At 42.7% G+C, this 13,708-nt stretch overlaps 1 protein-coding gene across 2 annotated transcripts; it reads left to right on the top strand.

Moving 5' to 3' along the window:
- Positions 1 to 8,264: 8,264 nt before the first annotated feature.
- Positions 8,265 to 13,432, top strand: LOC139405528 (uncharacterized). Of its 2 annotated transcripts, XR_011633887.1 has the most exons (12): positions 8,321 to 8,430; positions 8,633 to 8,748; positions 9,559 to 9,612; positions 9,750 to 9,848; positions 10,306 to 10,407; positions 10,496 to 10,657; positions 10,776 to 10,913; positions 11,034 to 11,085; positions 11,389 to 11,415; positions 11,516 to 11,542; positions 11,684 to 12,291; positions 12,472 to 13,432. XR_011633887.1 is itself a non-coding variant. In XM_071147936.1 (11 exons), the coding sequence occupies exons 1-11, from the start codon at positions 8,412 to 8,414 to the stop codon at positions 12,217 to 12,219; spliced, it is 1,332 nt and encodes a 443-aa protein (XP_071004037.1). In that variant the 5' UTR covers positions 8,265 to 8,411; the 3' UTR covers positions 12,220 to 13,432. The 2 variants fall into 2 exon arrangements, 1 of the variants encoding a protein (XP_071004037.1); XM_071147936.1 differs by having other exon boundaries at positions 8,265 to 8,430; positions 11,684 to 13,432.
- The last annotated feature ends 276 nt before the right edge of the window (positions 13,433 to 13,708 follow it).

Here is a 13,708-nt window from a genome sequence, read left to right as displayed (position 1 = left end):
AAACAAACACATCAATTAAAAGTGCTGCCACCATGCTGAACTTGCCTGTCGCCATCTTGGACCTGAATATAGTAGTCACATTTTGTGGTAGAAATTCCCTGATAGTGGGCAAGATTTGATGTGCTTTAGATGCTCAGACATGCCCTCACCCTCTCATTGTGTGCTGTGTAGTTCTGGTAAACAACTCTTATCAGAAACAGGTATGGAGGGTTTCAAATTCACATTTGATTAAACAGAAAGATATGTGCTGCACCTTTCTTGACACGGATCACTTAAACCAACATTTCGGTCATGAAGGTCTCATCTGACAAAACAGGAACCACACTAAAGGTCACTAAAACTTGAGAACGTAATAACGTGGCTTTATTAAATGACCATTAATATATTGTGAAGGAGCTCCACTATGCAGAACGTTCTTTTCGATCTATTCGTCAATACTTTGATTATTCCTTCACCTATCTGGACATCATTCCACAGTTCAGACACTATTTTCTGAAGCAATCTGAGAAGTTAATCAGGCTACGTGCAAGATACAGATTAGCAACCATAACATATGTGACAGGCAGTGACAGGAAAGGATTGTGGTCAAACCAGTCTTTTCAATGCCAGTAATCTACAGTACGAAATGTCCTTTTGAACAGCAGTAGTCATTGTAATGCCCGTACTCTGTTCTATTCAACAGTTTGCAAAGGTGAAGGAAAGCCTCAGGCTGTCCCACATAGGCTGTCCCACATAGGCTGTCCCACATACACCATGGGACAGTCACGACAGACTGGACAGGTACATACACCATACACCAGTCACCACAGACTGGACAGGTACATACACCAGTCACCACAGACTGGACAGGTACATACACCAGTCACCACAGACTGGACAGGTACATACACCATGGGGCAGTCACCACAGACTGGACAGGTACATACACCAGTCACCACAGACTGGACAGGTACATACACCAGTCACCACAGACTGGACAGGTACATACACCAGTCACCACAGACTGGACAGGTACATACACCAGTCACCACAGACTGGACAGGTAAATACACCAGTCACCACCAGACTGGACAGGTACATACACCATGGGACAGTCACCACAGACTGGACAGGTACATACACCAGTCACCACAGACTGGACAGGTACATACACCAGTCACCACAGACTGGACAGGTACATACACCAGTCACCACAGACTGCACAGGTACATACACCATGGGGCAGTTAAAACAGACACAGAATACATTTTAGTCCTAGAATAAAAATAATATTCCATGTAGATCCAGGATTTAGAGGAATCTGTATCCGGGGAAACCTTCCAGATACTGTATGTTAGAGGTAAACCTAGAACCGGTTGAAATACAACAGTCAAACTGTACACAGCACACATAATGTGCAAACATAAATCCACACACCATGAACAGAAAAACACTGAAATGGAAAATAACCACCCACAAACAAGAGTGGGAAAACAGGCTGCCTAAGTATGGTTCTCAATCAGAGACAACGATAACCAGCTGCCTCTGATTGGGAACCATACCAGGCCTAACACAACACCTAGACATACAACATAGAATACCCACCCACCTCACACCCTGACCAAATGAAAAATAGAAACATACAAAGCAATCTACGGTCTGGGCGTGACAGTATGGTTCATTGCCAACGCAAATATTATTCAAACGAGATAACATGCAAACTCTAGTTTCAGTGTTCTAGTATGAACAAAAACTTCATTGGTTGGCTATATAACTAGGATGATTATCAATGCAAAATACATGTATTACCATCATAATAATCTTGTTACAAACAGCAAGGTTTCTCCTGACACTATCTTTATAATTTCTAACTTCATTTGATTTATTTCCTTACAGCTAAGATCACACTGGATGAAAAAACAGCCAAACCAAATCTCCTACTGTCCCCTGACAGGAAAAGAGCTTTATACTGCTGCTTTCAATCAGAGGGAAGTGGTTATACTGTGTGCAATTTTGCTCAGTTGAAGTAAACAATGTATTTCTGTTTGCTTTCAGTTTCACTTTTCAGTCAAAATACAGAAGGCAGTGTCAACATCTGAGCATTTGTGACCGACAGGCTCTAATCGGTCTTACAGTATGTAGCAACATTTGAAATTGTATTTTTTTATTACATTGGATAAAAGTAGAGACTCACTACAGTTGAGGAACAATCTGAAAGTAATTTTGCTTTGAAAGTTAACTTGTAAACTAATTTTTGAGAAAATGGCCTTTGAATGATTTGGTACTACTACTGGAGAACTCTTCTTTGTCTACACCCATTCAGTGTTGTTCACACCCTCTTATGCTTTAGCCCCGCCCATCTCTTTAAGATCCAAACGTTCTGTACTAACAACAGCAGTCAAGCACCCAAGCTAACTTTCCAGCTACTTCCAGACATCTAAGTGAGAGAGAGAGAACAGCTCACTGAACATTATTCACCCTAGTAGAGCTGGTTAGGCTGTTATGTTATCCAGAGTGTTGGTGACTGCAACTGTGCTGTCAAATTGTCCGTTCGTAAATTCAGAGCGTTTCGCACAGTGGATGCTCTGGTCAATGAGTTTACTGAAGTTTACTGACAACAGCCATATTCAACGGGTATTGAGCGTTTGTAAATTCATCAATTATTCTGTGCTCTCTGGCACACTCAGACGAGAATGCTCTGAAATCGGAGTAGAGGGCCAGACTGAATTTATTAACTCACCCGAAATGGTTACTTGCATAGTGGAGTCTTTTGTTAAGACATGTAGCTAGCTAGCTATACAATGAACCATGATCCCAACTCATGACGTTACTACCCTGAATGAATCTGCAGGTAGTTTACCAACCAGGCTGTAATGATGTGTCCTGGGAGTGAGTGTTTTAATAAATAAACACAACGTAATACAAAATAAGAAACACAAACAATGCACAGAACTGACACAGGAACAGAAACAATAACTCCTGGGGAAGGAACCAAAAGGAGGCCGTCATTGACTTGCCTAGTTAAATAAAGGTAAAAAAATAAATAATGATAATATATATATATATATATATATATATATGTATATATATATGTATATATATATATATATATATATATATATATATATAGGGAAGATAATCAAGTATGTGATGGAATACTTATTTTCCACCATCATTTGCAAATAAATTCATAAAAAATCCTACAATGTGATTTTCTGGATTTTTTTCTCTCATTTTGTCTGTCATAGTTGAAGTGTACCTATGATGAAAATTACAGGCCTCTCTCTTCTTTTTAAGTGGGAGAACTTGCACAATTGGTGGCCGACTAAATACTGTTTTGCCCCACTGTATAGGGAAGGTAATCAAGTATGTGATGGAGTCCAGGTGAGTCAGATGACGCGCAGGTGCCCGTAACGATGGTGACAGTTTGGTGTCATAACGAGCAGCCTGGTGACCTAGAGGCCGGAGAGGGAGCACACGTAACACAGGTTTAATGTTAGCTAGCTAACATTAGGCTACAGCTAGCCAAGAAAATGTCTCTTTCTGTCAAAATTAGAAACATTTCATATCTGATAATGTAGCTAGCCAGACTCCTACCTGTATACCGTTACCTCATTCATGGATGCATCTCCTGTTTAGTTGAGGATGTAATCCGGATGCAATCATACTCGAATTCCACTGATTTCAAAACTCAGTCCTCCAGAAAGTGGAGAGCAACATTTACGCTGTTTTAATACATACAATGCTTTTTTTTTTTTTTAAAGCCGCGTTAAAAGTTTACGTTCAAACTGCTCTCCTGTGAAGTAGTAGCCTCATGCAGCGCAACACATCTCCTTCACATAGAGTTGATCAGGATGTTGATTGTGGCCTGTGGAATGTTGTCCCTCTCCTCTTCGATGGCTGTGCCAAGTTGCTGGATATTGAAGGGAACTGGAAAACGCTGTCTTACATGTCGATCCAGAGCATCCCAAACATGCTCAATGCCAAACCTTCATACCATAACTGCAACACACAGCCCATATAGTATAGTTGTCACCACATTAGCTAACATCATCATCAACATAGCAACTAGAACTAACGCATCCTAGGTTTTGTATTGAAGTCAATGTCCCCAGAGGAGGACAGAAGCTAGCTGTCCTCCGGCTACACCATGGTGCTACCTAACAGAGTACTGTTGAGGCTACTGTAGACCTTCATTGCAAAACAGTGTGTTCTAGTCAGTTATTAGGTTGACATGTGAATAATTATTTTAGTATACTTGTATCTAAAAATGACACATTTTTCACTATTTCAATTTTTATGAAATTCATTGAGTGTGATAGTCCTCCCCTTCCTCCTCTGAGGAGCCTCCTCTGGTGTGAAATCCTCTGGTTTGTTTGGGTCATTCCAACAGCAAGTACAGTTCTTGTTTTGACAAGCTTTTTCTGTCCGTCAATGTGAATATGAATTTGCACTTGTAATTCCTTTCAGTTCAGAAAACTATTCGCTACTCTGTCATATTTGACACATTTTACATGTCCTTTTGGATACGTGGTTTAGAGGGTAGTTGACATTGTAGTTTAATGTAACAACTTCTTGCATTAGACTGTGGACATTCAAGAGTGTCTTAAAAAATGTGGATAGCTGCTTTTCCACTCAATCCTCAATCTACAGGCTGGTCATAGATCCTCAGTCTACAAGCTTGTCCTAGATCCTCAATCTACAGGCTTGTCCTAGATCCTCAATCTACAGGCTTGTCCTAGATCCTAAATCTACAGGCTGGTCCTAGATCCTCAATCTACAGGCTTGACCTAGATCCTCAATCTACAGGCTGGTCCTAGATCTTCAATCTACAGGCTGGTCCTAGATCCTCAATCTACAGGCTTGTCCTAGATCCTCAATCTACAGGCTGGTCCTAGATCCTCAATCTACAAGCTGGTCCTAGATCCTCAATCTACAGGCTGGTCCTAGATCCTCAATCTACAGGCTGGTCCTAGATCCTCAATGTATAGGCTGGTCCTAGATCCTCAATCTACAGGCTGGTCCTAGATCCTCAATCTAAAGGCTGGTCCTAAATCCTCAATCTACAGGCTTGTCCTAGATCCTCAATCTACAGGCTTGTCCTAGATCCTCAATATACAGGCTGGTCCTAGATCCTCAATCTACAGGCTGGTCCTAGATCCTCAATCTACAGGCTTGTCCTAGATCCTCAATCTACAGGCTGGTCCTAGATCCTCAATCTACAGGCTGGTCCTAGATCCTCAATCTACAGGCTTGTCCTAGATCCTCAATCTACAGGCTGGTCCTAGATCCTCAATCTACAGGCTGGTCCTAGATCCTCAATCTACAAGCTGGTCCTAGATCCTCAATCTACAGGCTTGACCTAGATCCTCAATCTACAGGCTGGTCCTAGATCCTCAATCTACAGGCTGGTCCTAGATCCTCAATCTACAGGCCGGTCCTAGATCCTCAATCTACAGGCTGGTCCTAGATCCTCAATCTACAGGCTGGTCCTAGATCCTCAATCTACAGGCTGGTCCTAGATCCTCAATCTACAGGCTGGTCCTAGATCCTCAATCTAAAGGCTGGTCCTAGATCCTCAATCTACAGGCTGGTCCTAGATCCTCAATCTACAGGCTTGTCCTAGATCCTCAATATACAGACTTGTCCTAGATCCTCAATCTACAGGCTGGTCCTAGATCCTCAATCTACAGGCTGGTCCTAGATCCTAAATCTACAGGCTGGTCCTAGATCCTCAATCTACAGGCTGGTCCTAGCTCCTCAATCTACATTGTTGTCCTAGATCCTCAATCTACAGGCTTGTCATAGATCCTCAATATACAGGCTGGTCCTAGATCCTCAATCTACAGGCTGGTCCTAGATCCTAAATCTACAGGCTGGTCCTAGATCCTCAATCTACAGGGGCTGGTCCTAGATCCTCAATCTACAGGCTGGTCCTAGATCCTCAATCTACAGGCTGGTCCTAGATCCTCAATCTATAGGCTGGTCCTAGATCCTCAATCTACAAGCTGGTCCTAGATCCTCAATCTACAGGCTTGACCTAGATCCACAATCTACAGGCTGGTCCTAGATCCTCAATCTACAGGCTGGTCCTAGATCCTCAATCTACAGGCCGGTCCTAGATCCTCAATCTACAGGCTGGTCCTAGATCCTCAATCTACAGGCTTGTCCTAGATCCTCAATCTACAGGCTTGACCTAGATCCTCAATCTACAGGCTTGACCTAGATCCTCAATCTACAGGCTCGTCCTAGATCTTCAATCTACAGGCTGGTCCTAGATCCTCAATCTACAGGCTGGTCCTAGATCCTCAATCTACAGGCTGGTCCTAGATCCTCAATCTACAGGCTGGTCCTAGATCCTCAATCTACAGGCTGGTCCTAGATCCTCAATCTAAAGGCTGGTCTTAGATCCTCAATCTACAGGCTGGTCCTAGATCCTCAATCTACAGGCTTGTCCTAGATCCTCAATATACAGGCTTGTCCTAGATCCTCAATCTACAGGCTGGTCCTAGATCCTCAATCTACAAGCTGGTCCTAGATCCTCAATCTACAGGCTTGACCTAGATCCACAATCTACAGGCTGGTCCTAGATCCTCAATCTACAGGCTGGTCCTAGATCCTCAATCTACAGGCCGGTCCTAGATCCTCAATCTACAGGCTGGTCCTAGATCCTCAATCTACAGGCTTGTCCTAGATCCTCAATCTACAGGCTTGACCTAGATCCTCAATCTACAGGCTCGTCCTAGATCTTCAATCTACAGGCTGGTCCTAGATCCTCAATCTACAGGCTGGTCCTAGATCCTCAATCTACAGGCTGGTCCTAGATCCTCAATCTACAGGCTGGTCCTAGATCCTCAATCTACAGGCTGGTCCTAGATCCTCAATCTAAAGGCTGGTCTTAGATCCTCAATCTACAGGCCGGTCCTAGATCCTCAATCTACAGGCTTGTCCTAGATCCTCAATATACAGGCTTGTCCTAGATCCTCAATCTACAGGCTGGTCCTAGATCCTCAATCTACAGGCTGGTCCTAGATCCTCAATCTACAGGCTGGTCCTAGATCCTCAATCTACAGGCTGGTCCTAGATCCTCAATCTACAGGCTTGTCCTAGATCCTCAATATACAGGCTTGTCCTAGATCCTCAATATACAGGCTGGTCCTAGATCCTCAATCTACAGGCTGGTCCTAGATCCTCAATCTACAGGCTGGTCCTAGATCCTCAATCTACTGGCTTGTCCTAGATCCTCAATCTACAGGCTGGTCCTAGATCCTCAATCTTCAGGCCGGTCCTAGATCCTCAATCTACAGGCTGGTCCTAGATCCTCAATCTACAGGCTGGTCCTAGATCCTCAATCTACAGGCTTGTCCTAGATCCTCAATCTACAGGCTTGTCCTAGATCCTCAATATACAGGCTGGTCCTAGATCCTCAATCTACAGGCTTGTCCTAGATCCTCAATCTACAGGCTTGTCCTAGATCCTCAATCTACAGGCTGGTCCTAGATCCTCAATATACAGGCTGGTCCTAGATCCTCAATCTACAGGCTGGTCCTAGATCCTCAATCTACAGGCTGGTCCTAGATCCTCAATCTACAGGCCGGTCCTAGATCCTCAATCTACAGGCTGGTCCTAGATCCTCAATCTACAGGCTTGTCCTAGATCCTCAATATACAGGCTGGTCCTAGATCCTCAATCTACAGGCTTGTCCTAGATCCTCAATCTACAGGCTGGTCCTAGATCCTCAATATACAGGCTGGTCCTAGATCCTCAATCTACAGGCTGGTCCTAGATCCTCAATCTACAGGCTGGTCCTAGATCCTCAATCTACAGGCTGGTCCTAGATCCTCAATCTACAGGCTTGTCCTAGATATGGAGGAACTGTTATAGTTTTTTTTATTTTTTACATCTTTACTTACGGTGAGAGTGAAAGAAACATAGGGAAGTGTTTGTGTGTTTTGTTACGGCTAGGAGTGGGTGGTGGGGGGTTAAGAAACTGCAAATCAAACTTGTGACACCTCACCATATACGCCCTATCTGATTATACAAGAGGCTATTGTATTGACCATGAATTCAGTCGTTTGGAACAGCGTGCATTTTTTCCCCAATACTGGCTTACTTTTCCAATCCATTAAGCCAACGGTGTAAATAAAGTCTTTCTTCAATTCTCCGGTTTTGGTGCTTTCCAAGTCCAACTCTCATAAAACCCAAACTTTCCAACATGTATGTAGCCTACGACTGAAATAATTCAATTAAAAAGTATTTTTGCTGCTCTCTAGGGGGCGGGGAGTGTCGAGTGTAGGGGGAGGGGAGGGGAGTGTCTAGCTTCAGTTGGTATCTGTTTACTGAATATTTCCCCTTTCAGTCTCTGTGGGGAGCAGGCTTGGCTACTAACTCTGTACTAGACGATTCAATAATGTATAAAAGTTTCAGAAACAATGCAAAATTGGACTGCAGGTGAGTCAATTGATGCAATAAGACTATAACGAGGCACATTTTATAACTGTCGATATAGCTTTCACTGTGTTTTTCCAAATATTCAAACATGCATATTTTAATTACATTTGATCCAAGCAGTATGATAAATTAATAGATGTTTTTATGTTGTTATTGTTGCTGTTGAAAGTCTATTCTCATTGGTTGTGATGGTCATTTCCAGAAACATTAAACGACAGCCAGAGCTTTGGAAGTTTTGGCAAATCTTGGGAAAAAGTAACACATCCTTATGATTGTTGTTCACAACCATTTGGGAAGCCTAATCTCAGCTTTTATCAGGTAAGGAAAACAACAAACAAGTCAATTCACGCAGTGAGTGAGTGAGTGAGTGAGTGAGTGAGTGAGTGAGTGAGTGAGTGAGTGAGTGAGTGAGTGAGAGAGTGAGTGAGTGAGTGAGTGAGTGAGAGAGTGAGAGAGTGAGTGAGTGAGTGAGTGAGAGAGTGAGTGAGTGAGTGAGTGAGTGAGTGAGTGAGTGAGTGAGTGAGTGAGTGAGTGAGAGAGTGAGTGAGTGAGTGAGTGAGTGAGTGAGTGAGTGAGTGAGTGAGTGAGTGAGTGAGTGAGTGAGTGAGAGAGTGAGTGAGTGAGTGAGTGAGTGAGTGAGTGAGTGAGTGAGTGAGTGAGTGAGTGAGAGAGTGAGTGAGTGAGTGAGTGAGTGAGTGAGTGAGTGAGTGAGTGAGTGAGTGAGTGAGTGAGTGAGTGAGTGAGTGAGTGAGAGAGTGAGTGAGTGAGTGAGTGAGTGAGTGAGTGAGTGAGTGAGTGAGTGAGTGAGAGAGTGAGTGAGTGAGTGAGTGAGTGAGTGAGTGAGTGAGTGAGTGAGTGAGTGAGTGAGTGAGTGAGTGAGTGAGTGAGTGAGTGAGTGAGTGAGTGAGTGAGTGAGTGAGTGAGAGAGTGAGTGAGTCTGTGTGCGTGACCTTTAATTTCAATCGCTGTCGGCGTGGTGCCAGTTTTTTTTCTTGTTCTTTTTTGTATGCAAACAACTTCAGAGTTTTGCAACTTCCTCTTCAACTCTACTTCCTCTTCAACTCTGCATCGACTTCTAGAATAGGTCCAGTGTTGATGAACTTCTACCATATTTATTTTTGCTTGCAGACAATCAGAAGACCGCTGAAGAAATGTAATATTTTATTTAAGAATTTTCTTAAGGTAAATGTAATACTTTTACAAAATTATTGATTGAATGGTTTGTTTTGTTGAATTAATCATGAGTATTGTATTGTTATTCTATGTTGTGTCGAGTCAGTGAGACACTATAGAATTCCTAACAGTTGTTTTCTGTGTAGGGACCCTCTCGGATTTCCACCGTAGAAACAAGCTCATCTCTGGATGAGTGTAAAGCCATAATCAGAGAACTGGCCACCGAGCTACATCGGATATCAAAGGTAGTCCTGGTTAACATTTGAACAGGATGACCGGATTAACAGGAGTGAAAAAGATTGAACAGGATTACATGTTCAGAAATAGCAGAGCAGTAGAGATAGAACCGTCCTGACACAGTATAACAAACATTTGCATTGCAACATCTGATCGCCATGGAACATTTTAATAAATAAATACCCCCAAAAAATAGGGGAAGAACAGGGAAAGAATAAAGAGTTTGCATTGTAAAAGGACACATGAAAATTGCATGTGCTGCAAACACTGCCATTCAAAACAGACAGAGAGAGAGAGAGAGAGAGAGAGAGAGAGAGAGAGAGAGACAGTGAGAGAGAGAGAGAGAGAGAGAGAGAGAGAGAGAGAGAGAGAGAGAGAGAGAGAGAGAGAGAGAAGGGTCGAGGGGAACATGTAGGTGTTTTCCCTTCAACCTTTCAGTTGTATATGTCTTTTCTATCTCCATAGTATCAAGATAATTTCAACACCAGCCACGAGGATGGCTACAGCCTGGCAGAGTGTCAACAGTTCATCCTACAATGGGCGGAGGAGTTGAGCATCTTACCAAAGGTACTGTTGAGAACAACCACCAAAAACAGCAACATTATTGAATCCATGCAATGCTCCTGTAATGAGTGACAAACATCTGTGTTCAAAGATATCCGTGGGGCAAAGCAGGAGCTCACCAAAGCCCCTGCGTTCCTGCTGGGAGGACTATGAGGTAGAGGAGAGAACATCTCCAAAAGAGGCTGAGAGAAGACTGGCAGAAGCTCAGCGCATCGTCTCAGGATGGGCTGCAGGACTACAAACACGAAAACAGGTCTCACAACTAACAACAAACAATTTTAAACAACCTGTGCTTATTAAGACAAAAAATAAAAGCATTTCAACTTTTTAAGGTTTGTAAATTCTCATATATAATTTCTGTGTCTCTGTAGGACTCAGTGTGTCCAGGAGAGGATGTCTGTTCAGTCCTGCAGGATCTGGAGGGACAGTGGAAGAGAGGGAAACTACCCAACATGCTCCCTGTCATGGACTTCATCATCTGGACTGTGTTACAGGAACAACCTCAAGAGGTGTGGCATGATAGTAACCTATTATGATAGGGGTTTTTCCTTAATTTATGATGTTGGAATATATTTCTGAGTGATTAGTAGGATAATTCATCATTAATCATTGGTCACTTTGTCATACAGGGCTCCATCCCAGAGCTGTGGCTCAAATCCAAGCAGAGGTTCAAACACTCAGGTACCTCTCATTTGAGCTCAGATATCTATTTCATTTTCAACATGAGCTAAGATATCCCTTTCATTTTCAACATGAGCTAAGATATCCCTTTCATTTTCAACATGAGCTAAGATATCCCTTTCATTTTCAACATGAGCTAACATAACATTAGTATTACACTGACTGTAGGCCTACACAATACTTTCAGTATATAATTTGACATGCACAAAACCCATTTTATCATTCCTCAAACACTTTCTGTTTGATTAAGCAAATGCCTGCATGAATTGACCGTTCCTCAAAATGCTTTCATTTTGTCCTCAGCCTTCACCACAGTGATTCCTGAACCAGGTAAGCAGTAGGATTAAAAATAAATTCAGTTGAATTCACTTTTATCAAATTACTTTTCGTTTGTAAACTCATCAGGTTTTCAAACATTGTTTTATTTCAGTATGGGACTGGATAAGCAAAGCATCAGGTAAATTAAACTACTAAACCATTGTGCTATTTCAACATGACAACGGCAGTCTTCATTCAGAATTGTTTTTAATATTTTTGTTTCATGCACCAAAAGTTTTTTATATTCCGGAAATCAAAAGTCATTTTTTTTTACCTACAGTTGACATCCTCTTGGACCCTGAATCAGCCAATCCAGATTTCATAGTGTCCAACAATCAGAAACGTGTGAGAGTGGGCAAAATAATAGAGAGTAAACATGATCCTAGAGACGGATACCGTCACTGCCGCGCATCTCACAAGTATGACGGGTGGTGGTGTGCACTGGGAACACAGGGCTTTACCAAGGGTAGGCATTACTGGGAGGTGGGGGTGGACGGGAAGACAGACTGGAGGATAGGGATAGCTAAGGAGTCTGCACCAAGAAGAGGCTTCAGTCAACTGAACACATCAACAGGTTACTGGACACTACGGATGCAGGTCAGTGGGCTGAAGGCTCTAACTGTTCCGGCTGTTGATATCAAGATTCCAGAACATCTCAAGAAGATTGGGGTCTACCTTGACATTGAGGAGGGGCAGCTCTCCTTTTATGACGTTGTAAGACGCAGCCATATCTACACCTTCAATGACACGTTTTCTGAACAGGTTTATCCAGTCTTTGGCACAGTAGAGACAGACAGAGACCTTATCATACTGTAGTACACAGCTAAATAGAAAAGAAAAGTCACAGAAGTTATTGAGGATGTCTCATGACTAAGAACCACCCTAGACAACCGTAGACCACCCTAGACAACAGTAGACCACCCTAGACCAGTCTAGACAACCGTAGACCACCCTAGACAACCGTAGACCACCCTAGACCACCCTAGACAACCGTAGACCACCCTAGACAACAGTAGACCACCCTAGACAACCGTAGACCATCCTAGACCACCCTAGACAACAGTAGACCACCCTAGACAACAGTAGACCACCCTAGACCACCCTAGACAACCATAGACCACCCTAGACAACAGTAGACCACCCTAGACAACCGTAGACCACCCTAGACAACCGTAGACAACCGTAGACCACCCTAGACAACAGTAGACCACCCTAGACAACCGTAGACCTCCCTAGACAACAGTAGACTCCCCTAGACAACAGTAGACCCCCCTAGACAACCGTAGACCACCCTAGACAACAGTAGACAACCGTAGACCACCCTAGACCACCCTAGACCACTCTAGACAACCGTAGAGCACCCTAGACAACCGTAGACAACCGTAGACCACCCTAGACAACCGTAGACCACCCTAGACCACAGGCCATCATGTGATGACATCCCCATATTTTTAACATTGACATTTTGGCGAAATTACTCTGCCCATGATGGCACCAATTATGCCACAAAAAAAACACAGCTAATTCCATACATGACATGGTGTATATAACATTTACTAACTTTGTTCTGTTCTCTTCCATCGCCAAAGCACAGCTAATTCCATACACAACATTGATCTTTGATCTGTTCTCTTCCATCGCCAAGCACAGCAGGTCGATGGTAATCCATAATGGTGACCATCTATTATCCTTAATCCAGTTAGAAATCAGCTGTTTGCTATAGTCTATCTTTCTAAAGAGTGTCTGCATTATGATTAATGAAGCCAGATGTATCTTTCTTTATGACTTGGGAAGCTTTACTTTCTGAATTTGAATGATAATATGACATTAGATGTTTACTATAATTTCATAATTTGAGGTTAGCTACAGTAATCATTTTTTATTTTTTCATACTTCCTCAATGAGTTTGTACAGCACTGACGAAGCTACAGAAGATGAAAAATGTTTGTTTATTCTTTGTTTATGCACTTTGCACTTTGCACTTTCTGTTATTCTTTCAAGTATGGATTAAACAGAGCATATTTTAGTATCTTGGTCTTCCTTGGTTTGATGTTTTATTTCAGCTCATGAAACAATGGGACCAACACTTTACATGTTGACTTTATATTCTTTGTTCAAACAGACCGTTTGAAGAATGTAATTCAAGAATAACCATGAGGATGTTTATATGGGCACAGATGATGTCCAAACCAATCAGATATGTTTGTCTCTCAGCATCAGTCAGTTGGCCTGTGTTTATGAGGTCGCCTGTGTTTATGAGGTAGGACCGTGTTTATGAGATCGCCTGTGTTTATGAGGTAGGACC

This window comes from Oncorhynchus clarkii, chromosome 3 (genome assembly GCF_045791955.1).
Source record: "Oncorhynchus clarkii lewisi isolate Uvic-CL-2024 chromosome 3, UVic_Ocla_1.0, whole genome shotgun sequence".
In the NCBI taxonomy this organism is placed as follows: domain Eukaryota; kingdom Metazoa; phylum Chordata; class Actinopteri; order Salmoniformes; family Salmonidae; genus Oncorhynchus; species Oncorhynchus clarkii.
Note: the sequence above shows the minus strand (reverse complement) of the source record. Positions and strands in the feature narration are given on the sequence as shown.